The 21,339-nt window shown below is 49.8% G+C and overlaps 1 protein-coding gene across 1 annotated transcript in view; it reads left to right on the top strand.

The window, feature by feature from the left end:
• Positions 1–5,468: 5,468 nt before the first annotated feature.
• Positions 5,469–21,339, top strand: part of LOC138645674 (uncharacterized) — a 29,653-nt gene continuing 13,782 nt past the window's right edge. Inside the window, exons 1-3 of the mRNA XM_069735131.1 lie at positions 5,469–5,908; positions 11,192–11,318; positions 16,318–16,385. Of these exons, the coding sequence (XP_069591232.1) occupies positions 5,569–5,908; positions 11,192–11,318; positions 16,318–16,385 (535 nt within the window). The 5' untranslated portion in view covers positions 5,469–5,568. The remainder of the gene's footprint in view (positions 5,909–11,191; positions 11,319–16,317; positions 16,386–21,339) is intronic.

The raw sequence follows: 21,339 nt of genomic DNA, 5'->3' as shown, positions 1-21,339 counted from the left end.
GAATCTGTGGGATATTGTGAAGAGAAAGTTGAGAGACGCAAGACCCAACACTCTGGATGAGCTTAAGGCCGCTATTGAAGCATCCTGGGCCTCCATAACCTCTCAGCAGTGTCACAGGCTGATTGCCTCCATGCCACGCCGCATTGAAGCAGTCATTTCTGCCAAAGGATTCCCGACCAAGTATTGAGTGCAGAACTGAACATTATTATTTGATGGTTTTTTTGTTTGTTATTAAAAAACACTTTTATTTGATTGGATGGGTGAAATATGCTAATTTATTGAGACAGGTTTTTTGGGTTATCAGGAGTTGTATGCCAAAATCATCAGTATTAAAACAATAAAAGACCTGACAAATTTCAGTTGGTGGATAATGAATCTATAATATATGAAAGTTTAATTGTAATCATTACATTATGGTAAATAATGAAATTTAACACTATATGCTAATTTTTTGAGAAGGACCTGTAGGCTGAACTGGATGGACAAATGTCTTTTTTTGGCCTTACTAACTATGTTAGCAGAGAGGAGTACTGAGCACACGGCCTGAGGGCAGAGAGGAGTACTGAGCACACGGCCTGAGAGCAGAGAGGAGTTCTGAGCACACGGCCTGAGAGCAGAGAGGAGTACTGAGCACACGGCCTGAGAGCAGAGAGGAGTACTGAGCACACGGCCTGAGTGCAGAGAGGAGTGCTGAGCACACGGCCTGAGTGCAGAGAGGAGTACTGAGCACACGGCCTGAGTGCAGAGAGGAGTACTGAGCACACGGCCTGAGAGCAGAGAGGAGTACTGAGCACACGGCCTGAGTGCAGAGAGGAGTGCTGAGCACACGGCCTGAGTGCAGAGAGGAGTACTGAGCACACGGCCTGAGAGCAGAGAGGAGTACTGAGCACACGGCCTGAGTGCATAGAGGAGTACTGAGCACACGGCCTGAGTGCAGAGAGGGGTACTGAGCACACGGCCTGAGTGCAGAGAGGAGTACTAAGCACACGGTCTGAGTGCAGAAAGGAGTACTGAGCACATGGCCTGAGTGCAGAGAGGAGTACTGAGCACACGGCCTGAGAGCAGAGAGGAGTACTGAGCACACGGCCTGAGTGCAGAGAGGAGTGCTGAGCACACGGCCTGAGTGCAGAGAGGAGTACTGTGCACACGGCCTGAGAGCAGAGAGGAGTACTGAGCACACGGCCTGAGTGCAGAGAGGAGTACTGAGCACACGGCCTGAGTGTAGAGAGGAGTACTGAGCACACGGCCTGAGTGCAGAGAGGAGTACTGAGCACACGGCCTGAGTGCAGAGAGGAGTACTGAGCACACGGCCTTAGGGCAGAGAGGAGTACTGAGCACACGGCCTGAGAGCAGAGAGGAGTACTGAGCACATGGCCTGAGAGCAGAGAAGAGTGCTGAGCACACGGCCTGAGAGCAGAGAGGAGTACTGAGCACACGGCCTGAGTGCAGAGAGGAGTACTGAGCACACGGCCTGAGTGCAGAGAGGAGTAGTGAGCACACGGCCTGAGTGCAGAGAGGAGTACTGAGCACACAGCCTGAGAGCAGAGAGGAGTACTGAGCACAAGGCCTAAGAGCAGAGAGGAGTACTGAGCACACGGGCTGAGAGCAGAGAGGAGTACTGAGCACACGGCCTGAGTGCAGAGAGGAGTACTGAGCACACGGCCTGAGAGCAGAGAAGAGTGCTGAGCACATGGCCTGAGAGCAGAGAGGAGTACTGAGCACATGGCCTGAGAGCAGAGAAGAGTGCTGAGCACACGGTGTCAGAGCAGAGAGGAGTACTGAGCACACGGCCTGAGAGCAGAGAGGAGTACTGAGCACACGGCCTGAGTGCAGAGAGGAGTAATGAGCACACGGCCTGAGGACAGAGAAGAGTGCTGAGCACACGGCCTGAGAGCAGAGAGGAGTACTGAGCACACGGCCTGAGTGCAGAGAGGAGTACTGAGCACAGGGCCTGAGAGCAGAGAGGAGTACTGAGCACACGGCCTGAGGGCAGAGAGGAGTACTGAGCACACGGCCTGAGAGCAGAGAGGAGTTCTGAGCACACGGCCTGAGAGCAGAGAGGAGTACTGAGCACACGGCCTGAGAGCAGAGAGGAGTACTGAGCACACGGCCTGAGTGCAGAGAGGAGTGCTGAGCACACGGCCTGAGTGCAGAGAGGAGTACTGAGCACACGGCCTGAGTGCAGAGAGGAGTACTGAGCACACGGCCTGAGAGCAGAGAGGAGTACTGAGCACACGGCCTGAGTGCAGAGAGGAGTGCTGAGCACACGGCCTGAGTGCAGAGAGGAGTACTGAGCACACGGCCTGAGAGCAGAGAGGAGTACTGAGCACACGGCCTGAGTGCATAGAGGAGTACTGAGCACACGGCCTGAGTGCAGAGAGGGGTACTGAGCACACGGCCTGAGTGCAGAGAGGAGTACTAAGCACACGGTCTGAGTGCAGAAAGGAGTACTGAGCACATGGCCTGAGTGCAGAGAGGAGTACTGAGCACACGGCCTGAGAGCAGAGAGGAGTACTGAGCACACGGCCTGAGTGCAGAGAGGAGTGCTGAGCACACGGCCTGAGTGCAGAGAGGAGTACTGTGCACACGGCCTGAGAGCAGAGAGGAGTACTGAGCACACGGCCTGAGTGCAGAGAGGAGTACTGAGCACACGGCCTGAGTGTAGAGAGGAGTACTGAGCACACGGCCTGAGTGCAGAGAGGAGTACTGAGCACACGGCCTGAGTGCAGAGAGGAGTACTGAGCACACGGCCTTAGGGCAGAGAGGAGTACTGAGCACACGGCCTGAGAGCAGAGAGGAGTACTGAGCACATGGCCTGAGAGCAGAGAAGAGTGCTGAGCACACGGCCTGAGAGCAGAGAGGAGTACTGAGCACACGGCCTGAGTGCAGAGAGGAGTACTGAGCACACGGCCTGAGTGCAGAGAGGAGTAGTGAGCACACGGCCTGAGTGCAGAGAGGAGTACTGAGCACACAGCCTGAGAGCAGAGAGGAGTACTGAGCACAAGGCCTAAGAGCAGAGAGGAGTACTGAGCACACGGGCTGAGAGCAGAGAGGAGTACTGAGCACACGGCCTGAGTGCAGAGAGGAGTACTGAGCACACGGCCTGAGAGCAGAGAAGAGTGCTGAGCACATGGCCTGAGAGCAGAGAGGAGTACTGAGCACATGGCCTGAGAGCAGAGAAGAGTGCTGAGCACACGGTGTCAGAGCAGAGAGGAGTACTGAGCACACGGCCTGAGAGCAGAGAGGAGTACTGAGCACACGGCCTGAGTGCAGAGAGGAGTAATGAGCACACGGCCTGAGGACAGAGAAGAGTGCTGAGCACACGGCCTGAGAGCAGAGAGGAGTACTGAGCACACGGCCTGAGTGCAGAGAGGAGTACTGAGCACAGGGCCTGAGAGCAGAGAGGAGTACTGAGCACACGGCCTGAGGGCAGAGAGGAGTACTGAGCACACGGCCTGAGAGCAGAGAGGAGTTCTGAGCACACGGCCTGAGAGCAGAGAGGAGTTCTGAGGACACGGCCTGAGAGCAGAGAGGAGTACTGAGCACACGGCCTGAGAGCAGAGAGGAGTACTGAGCACAGGGCCTGAGAGCAGAGAGGAGTACTGAGCACACGGCCTGAGTGCAGAGAGGAGTACTGAGCACACGGCCTGAGTGCAGAGAGGAGTAGTGAGCACACGGCCTGAGTGCAGAGAGGAGTACTGAGCACACAGCCTGAGAGCAGAGAGGAGTACTGAGCACAAGGCCTAAGAGCAGAGAGGAGTACTGAGCACACGGGCTGAGAGCAGAGAGGAGTACTGAGCACACGGCCTGAGTGCAGAGAGGAGTACTGAGCACACGGCCTGAGAGCAGAGAAGAGTGCTGAGCACATGGCCTGAGAGCAGAGAGGAGTACTGAGCACATGGCCTGAGAGCAGAGAAGAGTGCTGAGCACACGGTGTCAGAGCAGAGAGGAGTACTGAGCACACGGCCTGAGAGCAGAGAGGAGTACTGAGCACACGGCCTGAGTGCAGAGAGGAGTAATGAGCACACGGCCTGAGGACAGAGAAGAGTGCTGAGCACACGGCCTGAGAGCAGAGAGGAGTACTGAGCACACGGCCTGAGTGCAGAGAGGAGTACTGAGCACAGGGCCTGAGAGCAGAGAGGAGTACTGAGCACACGGCCTGAGGGCAGAGAGGAGTACTGAGCACACGGCCTGAGAGCAGAGAGGAGTTCTGAGCACACGGCCTGAGAGCAGAGAGGAGTTCTGAGGACACGGCCTGAGAGCAGAGAGGAGTACTGAGCACACGGCCTGAGAGCAGAGAGGAGTACTGAGCACAGGGCCTGAGAGCAGAGAGGAGTTCTGAGCACACGGCCTGAGGGCAGAGAGGTGTACTGAGCACACGGCCTGAGGGCAGAGAGGAGTACTGAGCACACGGCCTGAGGGCAGAGAGGAGTACTGAGCACACGGCCTGAGAGCAGAGAGGAGTACTGAGCACACGGCCTGAGAGCAGAGAGGAGTTCTGAGGACACGGCCTTAGAGCAGAGAGGAGTACTGAGCACAGGGCCTGAGAGCAGAGAGGAGTACTGAGCACACGGCCTGAGAGCAGAGAGGAGTACTGAGCACACGGCCTGAGAGCAGAGAGGAGTACTGAGCACACGGCCTGAGAGCAGAGAGGAGTTCTGAGCACACGGTGTCAGAGCAGAGAGGAGCACTGTGTTCTGCGTTACATACAGAGTGGTTGGATTTATAGAAATCTTGGGCCCACTATGCTTCTATTTGACGCTGTGTAAGGCTACGTTCACATTAGCGTTTTGCGTGTTTGCGTCGGGCGACGCAGCGGCGACGCATGCGTCATGCGCCCCTATATTTAACATGGGGGACGCATGGACATGCGTTGTGCTGCGTTGTGCGACGCATGCGTTTTTTTTGCCGCAAGCGTCGGGCGCAGAAAACGCAACAAGTTGCATTTTTCGTGCGTCCAAATTTCGGCAAAAAACGACGCATGCGTCGCAAAATGCAGCGTTTTTGCGTGCGTTTTGGTGCGCTTTTATTTGCGTTGTGCGTTGCGTCGCCGATGCAGCGGCGCACAACGCAAATGTGAACGTAGCCTAAGCTCCCCTGCGGTGCGGGTTACGAGCTGCAGCGTGTCAATTATCTACAGCAGAGACGCTGTTCTCACCCATAGTCATTCATTAGATGCAGTAAGTAGTTCACTGAACAGATGCGGCTTTACCTGCGTGAGTAGAACGCAGCGATAATACGATGGATATCCTGATCGCGGATCCGTCCCCAGCTGCTCTCAGGATCTCTGCTCCTATAATGGAACAGGACAGCAGGAGGGTTCAGCAGGTTCGTGGCTACAGCCTTCAAGGGGTTTTCCATCACTTTTTAACATTTTATTATGTGTCCAGTAAAAATGAAGTGATATGGCTTATGGGCTTGGTGTGAACCGAAAGTTGGCATGGTCGGGCCCTCTCCCTGCTGATGGTGTTTACTTGTTACAATGTAGCAATCATTCTCTTTCACTTTCATTCTTGTTATTTTGTTTCCTGTTTCTTTACAGCAAATTCAGCTTCTCCAGACCCCACTATGGATTCCCAGTCCATGAAGGATTATATCAGGAACTTTAGCCTGGATAATGGGCCCCGGGGTCATCAGGGATACTCTCGGGGTCATCAGGGATACTCTCGGGTTCTCCTGCAGATCTTTGGTTACTTAGGTCATGGGAAATCCTCCTTCATCAACTCCTGTAAGTACGTGGTTGATGATGGACCCTATAAGCCCTATGCTAAGATGGCCGGGTCAGCGGAGAAGCCCGAGACCATGATACGACACCAATATCAACTGACGGAGACCATCACCCTGGTGGACAACAGAGGCTGTGCCAAAATGAACAAAAACGAGATTGGAGAAATCTACGCACAACTGGGTGAGAACCGAAGACTGATACATAGTATCACAATGTGTGCTGAGCGTGTATCTAATCCTCTCCTGTGTGATACTGTCTGCTGAGCCGTGTATCTAATCCTCTCCTGTGTGATACTGACTGCTGAGCCGTGTATCTAATCCTCCTGTGTGATACTGTCTGCTGAGCCGTGTATCTAATCCTCTCCTGTGTGATACTGTCTGCTGAGCCGTGTATCTAATCCTCTCCTGTGTGATACTGACTGCTGAGCCGTGTATCTAATCCTCCTGTGTGATACTGACTGCTGAGCCGTGTATCTAATCCTCCTGTGTGATACTGACTGCTGAGCCGTGTATCTAATCCTATCCTGTGTGATACTGACTGCTGAGCCGTGTATCTAATCCTCCTGTGTGATACTGTCTGCTGAGCCGTGTATCTAATCCTCTCCTGTGTGATACAGTCTGCTGAGCGTGTATCTAATCCTCTCCTGTGTGATACTGTCTGCTGAGCCGTGTATCTAATCCTATGCTGTGTGATACTGTCTGCTGAGCCGTGTATCTAATCCTATCCTGTGTGATACTGACTGCTGAGCTGTGTATCTAATCCTATCCTTTGTGATACTGTCTGCTGAGCCGTGTATCTAATCCTCTCCTGTGTGATACTGACTGCTGAGCTGTGTATCTAATCCTCTCCTGTGTGATACTGTCTGCTGAGCCGTGTATCTAATCCTCTCCCGTGTGATACTGTGTGCTGAGCCGTGTATCTAATCATCTCCTGTGTGATACTGTCTGCTGAGCTGTGTATCTAATCCTCTCCTGTGTGATACTGTCTGCTGAGCCGTGTATCTAATCCTATGCTGTGTGATACTGACTGCTGAGCCGTGTATCTAATCCTATCCTGTGTGATACTGACTGCTGAGCTGTGTATCTAATCCTATCCTGTGTGATACTGTCTGCTGAGCCGTGTATCTAATCCTCCTGTGTGATACTGACTGCTGAGCCGTGTATCTAATCCTCTCCTGTGTGATACTGTCTGCTGAGCCGTGTATCTAATCCTCTCCTGTGTGATACTGACTGCTGAGCCGTGTATCTAATCCTCCTGTGTGATACTGACTGCTGAGCCGTGTATCTAATCCTCTCCTGTGTGATACTGTCTGCTGAGCCGTGTATCTAATCCTCTCCTGTGTGATACTGACTGCTGAGCCGTGTATCTAATCCTCCTGTGTGATACTGTCTGCTGAGCCGTGTATCTAATCCTCTCCTTTGTGATACTGTCTGCTGAGCCGTGTATCTAATCCTCTCCTGTGTGATACTGTCTGCTGAGCCGTGTATCTAATCCTCTCCTGTGTGATACTGACTGCTGAGCCGTGTATCTAATCCTATCCTGTGTGATACTGACTGCTGAGCCGTGTATCTAATCCTCTCCTGTGTGATACTGACTGCTGAGCCGTGTATCTAATCCTCTCCTGTGTGATACTGACTGCTGAGCCGTGTATCTAATCCTCTCCTGTGTGATACTGACTGCTGAGCCGTGTATCTAATCCTCTCCTGTGTGATACTGACTGCTGAGCCGTGTATCTAATCCTCTCCTGTGTGATACTGACTGCTGAGCCGTGTATCTAATCCTCTCCTGTGTGATACTGACTGCTGAGCCGTGTATCTAATCCTCTCCTGTGTGATACTGACTGCTGAGCCGTGTATCTAATCCTCCTGTGTGATACTGTCTGCTGAGCCGTGTATCTAATCCTCTCCTGTGTGATACTGTCTGCTGAGCCGTGTATCTAATCCTCTCCTGTGTGATACTGACTGCTGAGCCGTGTATCTAATCCTCTCCTGTGTGATACTGACTGCTGAGCCGTGTATCTAATCCTCCTGTGTGATACTGTCTGCTGAGCCGTGTATCTAATCCTCTCCTGTGTGATACTGTCTGCTGAGCCGTGTATCTAATCCTCTCCTGTGTGATACTGACTGCTGAGCGTGTATCTAATCCTCTCCTGTGTGATACTGACTGCTGAGCCGTGTATCTAATCCTCTCCTGTGTGATACTGACTGCTGAGCCGTGTATCTAATCCTCCTGTGTGATACTGTCTGCTGAGCCGTGTATCTAATCCTCTCCTGTGTGATACTGTCTGCTGAGCCGTGTATCTAATCCTCTCCTGTGTGATACTGACTGCTGAGCGTGTATCTAATCCTCTCCTGTGTGATACTGACTGCTGAGCCGTGTATCTAATCCTCTCCTATGTGATACTGACTGCTGAGCCGTGTATCTAATCCTCTCCTGTGTGATACTGACTGCTGAGCCGTGTATCTAATCCTCTCCTGTGTGATACTGTCTGCTGAGCCGTGTATCTAATCCTATCCTGTGTGATACTGACTGCTGAGCCGTGTATCTAATCCTCTCCCGTGTGATACTGTCTGCTGAGCTGTGTATCTAATCCTCTCCTGTGTGATACTGACTGCTGAGCTGTGTATCTAATCCTCTCCTGTGTGAAACTGTCTGCTGAGCCGTGTATCTAATCCTCTCCTGTGTGATACTGTCTGCTGAGCCGTGTATCTAATCCTATCCTGTGTGATACTGACTGCTGAGCCGTGTATCTAATCCTCTCCTTTGTGATACTGTCTGCTGAGCCGTGTATCTAATCCTCTCCTGTGTGATACTGACTGCTGAGCCGTGTATCTAATCCTCTCCTGTGTGATACTGACTGCTGAGCCGTGTATCTAATCCTCTCCTGTGTCATAATGACGGCTGAGCCGTGTATCTAATCCTCTCCTGTGTGATACTGTCTGCTGAGCCATGTATTTAATCCTCTCCTGTGTGATACTGACTGCTGAGCCGTGTATCTAATCCTATCCTGTGTGATACTGACTGCTGAGCCATGTATTTAATCCTCTCCTGTGTGATACTGACTGCTGAGCTGTGTATCTAATCCTCTCCTGTGTGATACTGACTGCTGAGCTATGTATCTAATCCTCTCCTGTGTGATACTGTCTGCTGAGCTGTGTATCTAATCCTCTCCTCTGTGATACTGTCTGCTGAGCCGTGTATCTAATCCTCTCCTGTGTGATACTGACTGCTGAGCCATGTATCTAATCCTATCCTGTGTGATACTGACTGCTGAGCCGTGTATCTAATCCTCTCCTGTGTGATACTGACTGCTGAGCGTGTATCTAATCCTCTCCTGTGTGATACTGTCTGCTGAGCGTGTATCTAATCCTCTCCTGTGTCATAATGACTGCTGAGCCGTGTATCTAATCCTATCCTGTGTGATACTGTCTGCTGAGCGTGTATCTAATCCTCTCCTGTGTCATAATGACTGCTGAGCCGTGTATCTAATCCTATCCTGTGTTATACTGTCTGCTGAGCCGTGTATCTAATCCTCTCCTGTGTGATACTGACTGCTGAGCTGTGTATCTAATCCTCTCCTGTGTGATACTGACTGCTGAGCTGTGTATGTAATCCTCTCCTGTGTGATACTGACTGCTGAGCCGTGTATCTAATCCTCTCGTGTGATACTGACTGCTGAGCCGTGTATCTAATCCTCTCCTGTGTGATACTGTCTGCTGAGCCGTGTATCTAATCCTCTCCTGTGTGATACTGTCTGCTGAGCCGTGTATCTAATCCTCTCCTGTGTGATACTGACTGCTGAGCTGTGTATCTAATCCTCTCCTGTGTGATACTGACTGCTGAGCTGTGTATCTAATCCTCTCCTGTGTGATACTGACTGCTGAGCCGTGTATCTAATTCTCTCCTGTGTGATACTGTCTGCTGAGCCGTGTATCTAATCCTCTCCTGTGTGATACTGACTGCTGAGCCGTGTATCTAATCCTCTCCTGTGTGATACTGTCTGCTGAGCCGTGTATCTAATCCTCTCCTGTGTGATACTGACTGCTGAGCTGTGTATCTAATCCTCTCCTGTGTGATACTGTCTGCTGAGCTGTGTATCTAATCCTCTCCTGTGTGATACTGACTATTGAGCTGTGTATCTAATCCTCTCCTGTGTGATACTGACTATTGAGCTGTGTATCTAATCTTCTCCTGTGTGATACTGACTGCTGAGCCGTGTATCTAATCCTCTCCTGTGTGATACTGTCTGCTGAGCCGTGTATCTAATCCTCTCCTGTGTGATACTGACTGCTGAGCCGTGTATCTAATCCTCTCCTGTGTGATACTGTCTGCTGAGCCGTGTATCTAATCCTCTCCTGTGTGATACTGACTGCTGAGCTGTGTATCTAATCCTCTCCTGTGTGATCCTGACTGCTGAGCTGTGTATCTAATCCTCTCCTGTGTGATACTGACTGCTGAGCTGTGTATCTAATCCTATCCTGTGTGATACTGTCTGCTGAGCCGTGTATCTAATCCTCTCCTGTGTGATACTGTCTGCTGAGCCGTGTATCTAATCCTCTCCTGTGTGATACTGTCTGCTGAGCCGTGTATCTAATCCTCCTGTGTGATACTGACTGCTGAGCCGTGTATCTAATCCTATCCTGTGTGATACTGTCTGCTGAGCTGTGTATCTAATCCTCTCCTGTGTGATACTGACTGCTGAGCCGTGTATCTAATCCTCTCCTGTGTGATACTGACTGCTGAGCCGTGTATCTAATCCTCTCCTGTGTGATACTGTTTGCTGAGCCGTGTATCTAATCCTCTCCTGTGTGATACTGACTGCTGAGCCGTGTATCTAATCCTATCCTGTGTGATACTGACTGCTGAGCCGTGTATCTAATCCTCTCCTGTATTATACTGTCTGCTGAGCCGTGTATCTAATCCTCTCCTGTGTGATACTGACTGCTGAGCCGTGTATCTAATCCTCTCCTGTGTGATACTGACTGCTGAGCCGTGTATCTAATCCTCTCCTGTGTGATACTGACTGCTGAGCCGTGTATCTAATCCTATCCTGTGTGATACTGACTGCTGAGCCGTGTATCTAATCCTCTCCTGTGTGATACTGTCTGCTGAGCCGTGTATCTAATCCTCTCCTGTGTGATACTGACTGCTGAGCCGTGTATCTAATCCTATCCTGTGTGATACTATCTGCTGGGCCGTGTATCTAATCCTCTCCTGTGTGATACTGACTGCTGAGCCGTGTATCTAATCCTCTCCTGTGTGATACTGACTGCTGATCCGTGTATCTAATCCTCTCCTGTGTGATACTGACTGCTGAGCCGTGTATCTAATCCTCTCCTGTGTGATACTGACTGCTGAAGTTTTTCTTCTTATTCTATCACATCTGATCCAATCTCGGAGAGTCGGTCAGTACTACACCCCTCATCTTCTCACGTCGGTGACTTTCCTGCATTGATCACACAGGGAACTTCCTACCTCTGGAGAAGAAGGTGAATTGGCAGACGGGATTCCACGACATGATGGAGCTTCTGCTGCAGTCGGAGCGGCTGGATCTGTCCTCAGACTTCATAGTCCCCGTGCTCGTCTACAGGTAGCCCAGCTGTTACATGGTACATATAGACAGTGCTCAGCATAAATGAGTACACCCTTTGAAAAGAAAAATTTTGGTCAATATCTCACTGGATATGAGAGCATCTTGCACAATTTTTAAAGTGATTACTATTATTATTATTATTATTATTATTATTATTATTGCGCCATTTGATCCATGGCGCTTTACATGTGAGGAGGGGTATACAAAATAATAACAAGTACAATAATCTTAAACAATACAAGTCATAACTGGTACAGGAGGAGTGAGGACCCTGCCCGCGAGGGCTCACAATCTACAAGGGATGGGTGAGGATACAGGAGGAGAGAGGACCCTGCCCGCGAGGGCTCACAATCTACAAGGGATGGGTGAGAATACAGGAGGAGTGAGGACCCTGCCCGCGAGGGCTTACAATCTACAAGGGATGGGTGAGGATACAGGAGGAGAGAGGACCCTGCCCGCGAGGGCTCACAATCTACAAGGGATGGGTGAGGATACAGGAGGAGTGAGGACCCTGCCCGCGAGGGCTCACAATCTACAAGGGATGGGTGAGGATACAGGAGGAGAGAGGACCCTGCCCGCGAGGGCTCACAATCTACAAGGGATGGGTGAGGATACAGGAGGAGTGAGGACCCTGCCCGCGAAGGCTCACAATCTACAAGGGATGGGTGAGGATACAGGAGGAGAGAGGACCCTGCCCGCGAGGGCTCACAATCTACAAGGGATGGGTGAGGATACAGGAGGAGAGAGGACCCTGCCGCGAGGGCTCACAATCTACAAGGGATGGGTGAGGATACAGGAGGAGAGAGGACCCTGCCCGCGAGGGCTCACAATCTACAAGGCATGGGTGAGGATACAGGGGAGAGAGGACCCTGCCCGCGAGGGCTCACAATCTACAAGGGATGGGTGAGAATACAGTAGGAGAGAGGACCCTGCCCGCGAGGGCTCACAATCTACAAGGGATGGGTGAGGATACAGGAGGAGAGAGGACCCTGCCCGCGAGGGCTCACAATCTACAAGGGATGGGTGAGGATACAGGAGGAGAGAGGACCCTGCCCGCGAGGGCTCACAGTCTACAAGGGATGGGTGAGAATACAGGAGGAGAGAGGACCCTGCCCGCGAGGGCTCACAATCTACACGGGATGGGTGAGGATACAGGAGGAGAGAGGACCCTGCCCGCGAGGGATCACAATCTACAAGGGATGGGTGAGAATACAGGAGGAGGGAGGACCCTGCCCGCGAGGGATCACAATCTACAAGGGATGGGTGAGGATACAGGAGGAGTGAGAACCCTGCCCGCGAGGGCTCACAATCTACAAGGGATGGGTGAGGATACAGGAGGAGAGAGGACCCTGCCCGCGAGGGCTCACAGTCTATAAGGGATGGGTGAGGATACAGGAGGAGAGAGGATCTGCCCGCGAGGGCTCACAATCTACAAGAGATGGGTGAGGATACAGGAGGAGAGAGGACCCTGCCCACGAGGGCTCACAATCTACAAGGGATGGGTGAGGATACAGGAGGAGAGAGGACCCTGCCCACGATGGCTCACAATCTACAAGAGATGGGTGAGGATACAGGAGAGAGGACCCTGCCCGCGAGGGCTCACAATCTACAAGAGATGGGTGAGGATACAGGAGGAGAGAGGACCCTGCCTGCGAGGGCTCACAATCTACAAGGGATGGGTGAGGATACAGGAGGAGAGAGGATCTGCCCGCGAGGGCTCACAATCTACAAGAGATGGGTGAGGATACAGGAGGAGAGAGGACCCTGCCCGCGAGGGCTCACAATCTACAAGGGATGGGTGAGGATACAGGAGGAGAGAGGATCTGCCCGCGAGGGCTCACAATCTACAAGAGATGGGTGAGGATACAGGAGGAGAGAGGACCCTGCCCGCGAGGGCTCACAATCTACAAGGGATGGGTGAGGATACAGGAGGAGAGAGAACCCTGCCAGCGAGGGCTCACAATCTACAAAGGATGGGTGAGAATACAGGAGGAGAGAGAACCCTGCCCGCGAGGGCTCACAGTCTACAGGGGATGGGTGAGGATACAGGAGGAGAGAGGACCCTGCCCACAAGGACTCACAATCTACAAAGGATGGGTGAGAATACAGGAGGAGAGAGGACCTGCCCGCGAGGGCTCACAATCTACAAGGGATGGGTGAGAATACAGGAGGAGAGAGGACCTGCCCGCGAGGGCTCACAATCTACAAGGGATGGGTGAGAATACAGGAGGAGAGAGGACCTGCCCGCGAGGGCTCACAATCTACAAGGGATGGGTGAGGATACAGGAGGAGAGAGGATACAGGAGGAGAGAGGACCCTGCCCGTGAGGACTCACAGTCTGCAGGGGATGGGTGAGGATACAGGAGGAGAGAGGACCTACCCGCGAGGGCTCACAATCTACAAGGGATGGGTGAGAATACAGGAGGAGAGAGGACCCTGCCCGTGAGGGCTCACAATCTACAAGGGATGGGTGAGAATACAGAAGGAGAGAGGACCCTACCCGCGAGGGCTCACACTCTACAAGGGATGGGTGAGGATACAGGAGGAGAGAGGACCCTGCCCGCGAGGGCTGACAATCTACAAGGGATGGGTGAGAATACAGGAGGAGAGAGGACCCTGCCCGCGAGGGCTCACAATCTACAAGGGATGGGTGAGGATACAGGAGGAGAGAGGACCCTGCCCGCGAGGGCTCACAATCTACAAGGGATGGGTGAGGATACAGGAGGAGAGAGGACCCTGCCCGCGAGGGCTCACAATCTACAAGGGATGGGTGAGGATACAGGAGGAGATAGTACCCTGCCCGCGAAGGCTCACAATCTACAAGGGATGGGTGAGGATACATGAGGAGAGAGGACCCTGACCACGAGGGCTCACAATCTACAAGGGATGGGTGAGGATACAGGAGGAGAGAGGACCCTGCCCGCGAGGGCTGACAATCTACAAGGGATGGGTGAGGATACAGGAGGAGAGAGGACCCTGCCCGCGAGGGATCACAATCTACAAGGGATGGGTGAGGAAACAGTAGGTGAGGTTAGAGCTGGTCGTGCAGCGGTTTGGTTGATCGGTGGTTACTGCAGGTTGTAGGCTTGTCGGAAGAGGTGGGTCTTCAGGTTCTTTTTGAAGGTTTCGATGGTAGGTGAGAGTCTGATATGTTGGGGTAGAGGGTTCCAGAGTAGAGCTGATACACGAGAGAAATCTTGTACAGTATACGATTGTGGGAAGAGGAGATAAGAGGGGAGTAGAGAAGGAGATCTTGTGAGGATCGGAGGTTGCGTGTAGGTAAGTACCGGGAGATGAGGTCACAGATGTATGGAGGAGACAGGTTGTGGATGGCTTTGTATGTCATGGTTAGGGTTTTGTACTGGAGTCTCTGGGCAATGGGGAGCCAGTGAAGGGATTGACAGAGGGGAGCGGCCGGGGAATAGCGGGGGGACAGGTGGATTAGTCGGGCAGCAGAGTTTAGAATAGATTGGAGGGGTGCGAGAGTGTTAGAGGGGAGGCCACAGAGCAGGAGGTTACAGTAGTCGATTCGGGAGATGATGAGGGCATGGATTAGTTTCTTACAGGTTCTTCATTAAGGAATGTGCAGATCCAGAGAGGGCAAGAGGGGGCAAGAGAGGGCATGAGGGGCAGGAGGGGGCATGAGGGGGCAGGAGAGGACATGAGGGGCAGGAGAGGGCATGAATGGCAGGAGAGTACATGAATGGGGGCAGGAGAGTGCATGAAGGGCGGCAGGAGAGTGCATGAGGGGGCAGGAGAGGGCATGATGGGGGGCAGGAGAGGACATGAGGGGGCAGGAGAGTGCATGAGGGGGCAGGAGAGTGCATGAGGGGGCAGGAGAGGGCATGAAGGGGGGCAGGAGAGGGCATGAGGGGGCAGGAGAGTGCATGAAGGGGGGCAGGAGAGGGCATGAGGGGGCAGGAGAGTGCATGAAGGGGGGCAGGAGAGGGCATGAGGGGGCAGGAGAGTGCATGAAGGGGGGCAGGAGAGTGCATGAGGGGGGCAGGAGAGGACATGAGAGGGGTGGGAGAGGGCATGAGGTGGCTGTCTGTGTCTGGAGACAGATGATTGTATGTTGAGGAACAGTTCTGAGGAGGAGGTGAGGTGGATGGGGAGGATGGAGGGGGAGATGACCAGCTCCTTACTAGGTGTGGGGATTAGGGGGGTTTGCAAAAAGTGAAGAATTATAGGGGTGAGGGAGAAAACTAACAGAAACATTGTCTAATGTGACTGTATCCAGTTACCTTCAGTTTCCAATTCTGGGCTAATTCATTATATGACACTTATACAAATCTGAGTTTTTCATAAAACATTTTCCCCCGTAACATCACAGTAAGTTTAATAATTAACTCTCATTACAAAATCTTCAGTTTTACTCAAACTAGATGATAGAAAGTCCAAAAGGGGGAAAAGCTTTAAACAAAGCCAAAATGTACGTTTTAAAAGTACCATATATAAAGTTTAGTAAAGACATTATAAAACCACATAAAAAAGAGCGAGCACCACAGGTACAGACACAAGGTGGGAACACCCGGATGAAATAGAAGCATAAATATGTACTCGGAGTATCAAACATTAATGAAGCCCCTATTTATATAGATAAACATATATGTATAAGTGGTCCCGAACACTTACGGTAGCCAATAATATATCGGGAGATATAGGTAAATATTATTTATACTAACAGTGTAGGTATGACAATAAAAACTACTGAACAATGGATATATATACAGTATATACACCTATAGAAAACTGGCAGCACCACAGTCGGATTCTCAGTAGTTCAAGAAGCATGGCTGCCATATTAGAAAATCAACCAGATGTACATTGAACAAGCCAAACAGTAAAAGAGCACATGGTAATAGGTATTTATCTCTGGAGTAGTTACCGGGGACCCACCACACCCGACGCGCGTTTCGGTTTATTAGTAGTAGTAATAATAATAAATGATGTTTCTGTGTAGACGAATCGCTGTGATGTTCTTCTTCTCTTCCAGCGCTGACTGCCTGGTCGCCAATGTCAATGAGATGAAAGAGATTCTTATTGCTGCCAGAGATATCACAGGTACTGTCCTCTGTGGTCACTGTATGGGTGCCAATCCTTCTCACTGCATCAATCCAGCTGGTCCATGCTGCTCGCTCCGTTCTCCAGCTCAGTATGTGCTGTCCACATTATTAGTTATGAATTTAAGGAGTATTCTCAGGTTGTCTCCTTACTTGGTAGTATCTGACAGGGCGGCACTCTTGCTCCATGAGTGACAGTTCTGGTGATTAGCAGAGCTATAGAACTACAAGGTTCCGTGCCGACAATCTGGAAGTGGCAGCGCTTTGGACTCAGCGTATGTTTGCTGCTTCCAAAGTGCTGCCGGCTTCTGAACGCAGGTGATTCCATATGTGATCACTGAACCACGCGGATTCATTGAGTCCAATACATTCTATGGGTGAAATTTTTTATGTGGAGGTTCGCGTCTCTGCAAGAGAAGTAGTCAAATAAATAAGGCAGCACACTGCGTCGCTAAAACATGCAAACATGAAACATGAAAATTGAACTGCATTACTGCACTAGAAATATGAAAAAATGAGAGCGTTTAGCGCATAAATTGGCCAATTCATGTGTACCTGGTAGCTACATTAGTGCATCTCTCGTATACCAGGTCCTAAACTTTCCCTTCCTCGCTGACGGTCAGTTTTTTGAAATTTGTATTCACTAGCCTTCTGACTGAGCACTCCGCCTCTTAGCCACAGGTGTTTTAATCGCAGCAGGTCCGTTACCCCTCCACAGAGAGAGAGAAAGTTAGTCTAAGAAGAGGATTCACAGGTTCCCATTCAGATGGAGACGTTTATTCTCAGCGAGGAAAGGAAAGTGTAGGACCTGGTATACGAGAGATGCCCTAATGTGGCTACCAGGTACACATAAATTGGCCAATTTATGCGCTAAACGCTCCCATTTTTTCATATTTCTAGTGCAGTAATGCAGTTCAGTTTTCATGTTTCATGTTTGCATGTTTTGGCGCCGCAGTGTGCTGCCTTATTTATTTGACTGTATACGAGTTGGTGACTCTAGGTTCAGCACCTGTTCACACTTGATCTATGTTTGGATGTGACGGTCAGTTTTTTTAAATCTGCAAGAAAATAGACATGCTGCAGTCTAAAGAGACGCGCCGCATGTCCGTCTCCATGGGTGAGCCGTGGATGTCTCTGGACGCATAGTGGGCCTTCCATTTCTTGAAATTCCATCCACTATGCTGTAACATCTAAACGATGTGGGTTGGATGCTGCACAAGTACGCAGCATTCAACCCGCAGTGTTTACTGATACATACCATAAAGCTCAACACAAGCTCTGCTGTAACACATTCAGCTCTCAGTGGTTTATTCTGGAGTCTGTACTGGTACCACGGTACTTACATATAGAGATAACAGGGCATGTGAACAAGCGCACTGGTCAGAACAGTGAGAGCAGTGATGCTGGATGCTGAGCACTGTCATTCTACAGGATTCCTAAAAGCAAGAGTAATAACAGCAGCATGTCAGGAGCTGAGATGAAGGGAGGGAGGATACTTCATTTTCTGGAATAATTTCAAGGGTGCCAACACTTTTGGCCATGACTATAGATACAAATTCAAATCACCCCCACTTTACCCTAGTTAACAAAAAAGAAATGTTAAAAAAGCTAACAAACACATTTACTATCAACGTGTCCATTAAAGTCCGATCTATTTAAATCTAAAATTAATTAAACCGATCTCTAAAAACTATTAGGGTATGTGCACACGTTCAGGAATTTTCACGTTTTTTTCGCAATAAAAAACGAGATAAAAGCGCATAAAAAATGAATACATATGCATCCTATCATTTAGAATGCATTCTGTAAAAAAAGAGCAGCATGCTCATTAATTTTGCAGATTTTTTGCGTTTTTCCGGCTATTTAATGCATTGGGAAAAAACGCCAAAAAAAAAGCAAAAAAAAAAAAAACGCTCAAAAAATGCGTAAAAATCACGCAAAAACCGTGAAAAAAAAAACGCGGAACAAAAAGCGGATTTCTGGCAGATATGTCCGGTTTTTGTCAGGAAATTTCTGCAAGAAATCCTGATGTGTGCACATAGCCTTAAAGCGCAAAAGAAATATATATCCTCAATGCCACAATTTTGGAATTTTGGTCATCACAACTCCACAAAAATATGTGATCAAAGTCTCATATGTACCCAAAATAGTACAAAAAAACCAACAGTATGCTTCACTGCTGTTAGATAACCAATAAACATGTGTGGATTGCCTGCCATAAACGGTAATGCTGTAGCCATGTTTAGCTAAATAAATAACCAGCAAAGGTAAAGCAGACAACAGTGGGCTGATATTATTAGGCTGGGAAGGTCCATGGTTATTGGGCTCTTCCCAGCCTAAATATACGAGCCCGCTGCTGCTGCAGAAGTGGAGCATCACATGAGATCCACCAATTCTGGTGCTTTGCCCTCCTCATCTCTATCGCCCTGATGTGGTGGCACTCAGGTAAATGTATTTGCGGGTTTATGTCAGCATCAAGCCCAGGGGTTAGTAACGGAGAGACATCTATCAGACACCCCCATTACTAGCCCAGTAATAAAAAATAAAAAAACACAGACAGAAAAAAATTCTTTATTTGAATAACGTCTCCCCCATACTGTCCCTCGTTCACCAATTTATTATCAAAAATATTCCCATGAAGTTCTGTCGTAGTCCACACTCCCCGGATTCAGTTCCGACGACAGTAAAGTGACCGCTATTCACAGGCGGGGGGTCGTGACGACAGCTCTCATCAAAGCCGCCGGCTCAATGCTGTAGAATCTAATGGATGTGCCAATTCTGGGGTGCCTGTGGGCTGATATTTTTAAGCTGGGAAGGGACAAATAACCATGGACCTGCCCAGCCTGATAATTCTGCTTTACCTTGGCTGGTTATCAAAAATGGGGAGGAGGGATGACCTTATATTGTTTTATTACATTTATGTTTTTGGTTTCCAGTAGTGACCTGTGAGAGGAAGATGCATCCAGTTGCCTTCCCCTTACTGTTTCTTTTCGATTTCAGCACTGTTTCCATCCATGTCAGCAATGTTCCTGCCCTCCTGGCTGGGTCTTCCAGAAAAATGCTTGACTTTCCCATAACTTCCATTATACTCCTTCCTCTAGTTGTGCCGTCTGTGCTTCTGACCTGATCAATTTGAGTACTGAACACCGGAGCATTTTAGTGCTCGATCACTAGTACGGAGCTGAACAATCATATTTCCCATAGCTCCCAACCGTCCCGGATTCGGCAGGACTGTCCTGATTTCGAGGGCTCCGTCCCGTCACGCCTCAGCTTTTCTCCCGCCTTTTACAATACTCACCTGTCCGATGTCTTCTTTGCTCCTGTAGCTCCTCCTCTGGGGCGGGGCAGTTCTCCCGTCTCAGTGCATAAATTAATGGTCTTAATTAGAGGACTTGCGCTCGCCTTACTTTGTTTGCAGGCGGCAGCTTTACTAATGAGCTTATGATAAAAGCGGTAGGAGGATTTGGTGATCTTGGCCTGTATTGCAGGCAGTGAACCCAGGCGCAGACAATACAAGCACATTCGATACAGCCCTGTATTCCTGTGTACCTGTATTCTGAGGTGAGAAAAGTCAGATTTTTGTTCCCATAAAACTAATATTTTTATGATAAGCAATTACAATAGAGTATTATTTTTTTTGCTGAGAACCCACCGCCCTCCATATCCAGGCAGGAGCTGCCACCACTCTGGTGATGTCCAGGGGAGAATTCTCTGTACTTGATCTGCTATAGCAGACACTGACTCCACAGACTGATCACATAGAGATACATTGTACACCGCAGTGGATTTCTAGTTTGAGAATAAAATATTTTTTTTCTTCCTATAAAATTATTACAAAATAATGAAAAACACATAAAATATTGTCATGATTAATGCGCTTAAAAAAAATGTATAATCAGCACAAATCCGCACATGACATGGACATTGCTGTCCCTGTAGTTGTAACGACCTGCACAACACAACGTTTATAAGAACGGTCAATGGCGTATAAACAATGGAGCGACTGATATTTTTTCTCTATTAAACCGATAAAAATGTAGTAAAAGCACAATGCTGAGGCCGTGTTCGCACGTAGTGTAAATGCTGTGTTTTTTTCTTCTGCTTTTTTTCTGCACATTTTCTGCAGGTGTCTGCACCAGACGACGCAATAACAATCTTCTCTGATCATTGCCGTGTTTGCCGCGTTTCTTTTATGTGCGTTGTTGGTGAGGATGTGAAGCCGTTTGCCTTTAATGGTTTTTTAATAATACAGAAAAGCTTTGACTCCGCGCTTAAAAATGTAACTGCTCATACATAAAATAAATCAGATCGTCACGTCTCCCGTTCCCGCAGCAGGTTCGATACTCAGCGTCTCTCCTGACTGCAGTGCTCAGGTCTGCATGCGTGCGCCCCTGCCTCCTGCGCTTTTAAAGGGCCTGTGTCCCTAAAAACTTTTTATATTTTTCTTCCTTCCTCCTCTCTCTGGAGCCCGCCGGGCATTTCACCGATACCCCACCAGGCCAGTCCGACCCTGCCTTGTATATCTAATTCTTCTCCTCGCTGCCACGCATGCCATCCAGCTTGTCCAGTACTTTCTGCTTGCCCTGACCCTCAGCTTAGTGAATCCACTTCACCAGGTGAACCCACCCCACAAATGGAAAAGATACTGTGCCAACTAATACCAAAATGAATAGCAATATATGAACCAAGGACAATGCACGAAATCGGCATCAGCCACCGACCAAAACAACCGAACAAACAACACGATAACCGAGAGCGGAACATCAATAATCCGACCACCAATGCCAACAATAGTAACACGATACTAGTACACCAGTCACCACTAATGTGCCAAACAGCAGTAATACACCAATACATAGCAGGAAACCGAGAGAGACGTCCAAGACGAGCCAGAATCCCAAAATGTGGCTACTGTTCACATTGGAAAACAAGCCAACCTTCATAAGTGTCTGTCC

The sequence above is a fragment of the Ranitomeya imitator genome, chromosome 7 (assembly GCF_032444005.1).
Source record: "Ranitomeya imitator isolate aRanImi1 chromosome 7, aRanImi1.pri, whole genome shotgun sequence".
Taxonomy (NCBI): domain Eukaryota; kingdom Metazoa; phylum Chordata; class Amphibia; order Anura; family Dendrobatidae; genus Ranitomeya; species Ranitomeya imitator.
This window is presented reverse-complemented; position numbering and strand designations above follow the sequence as displayed.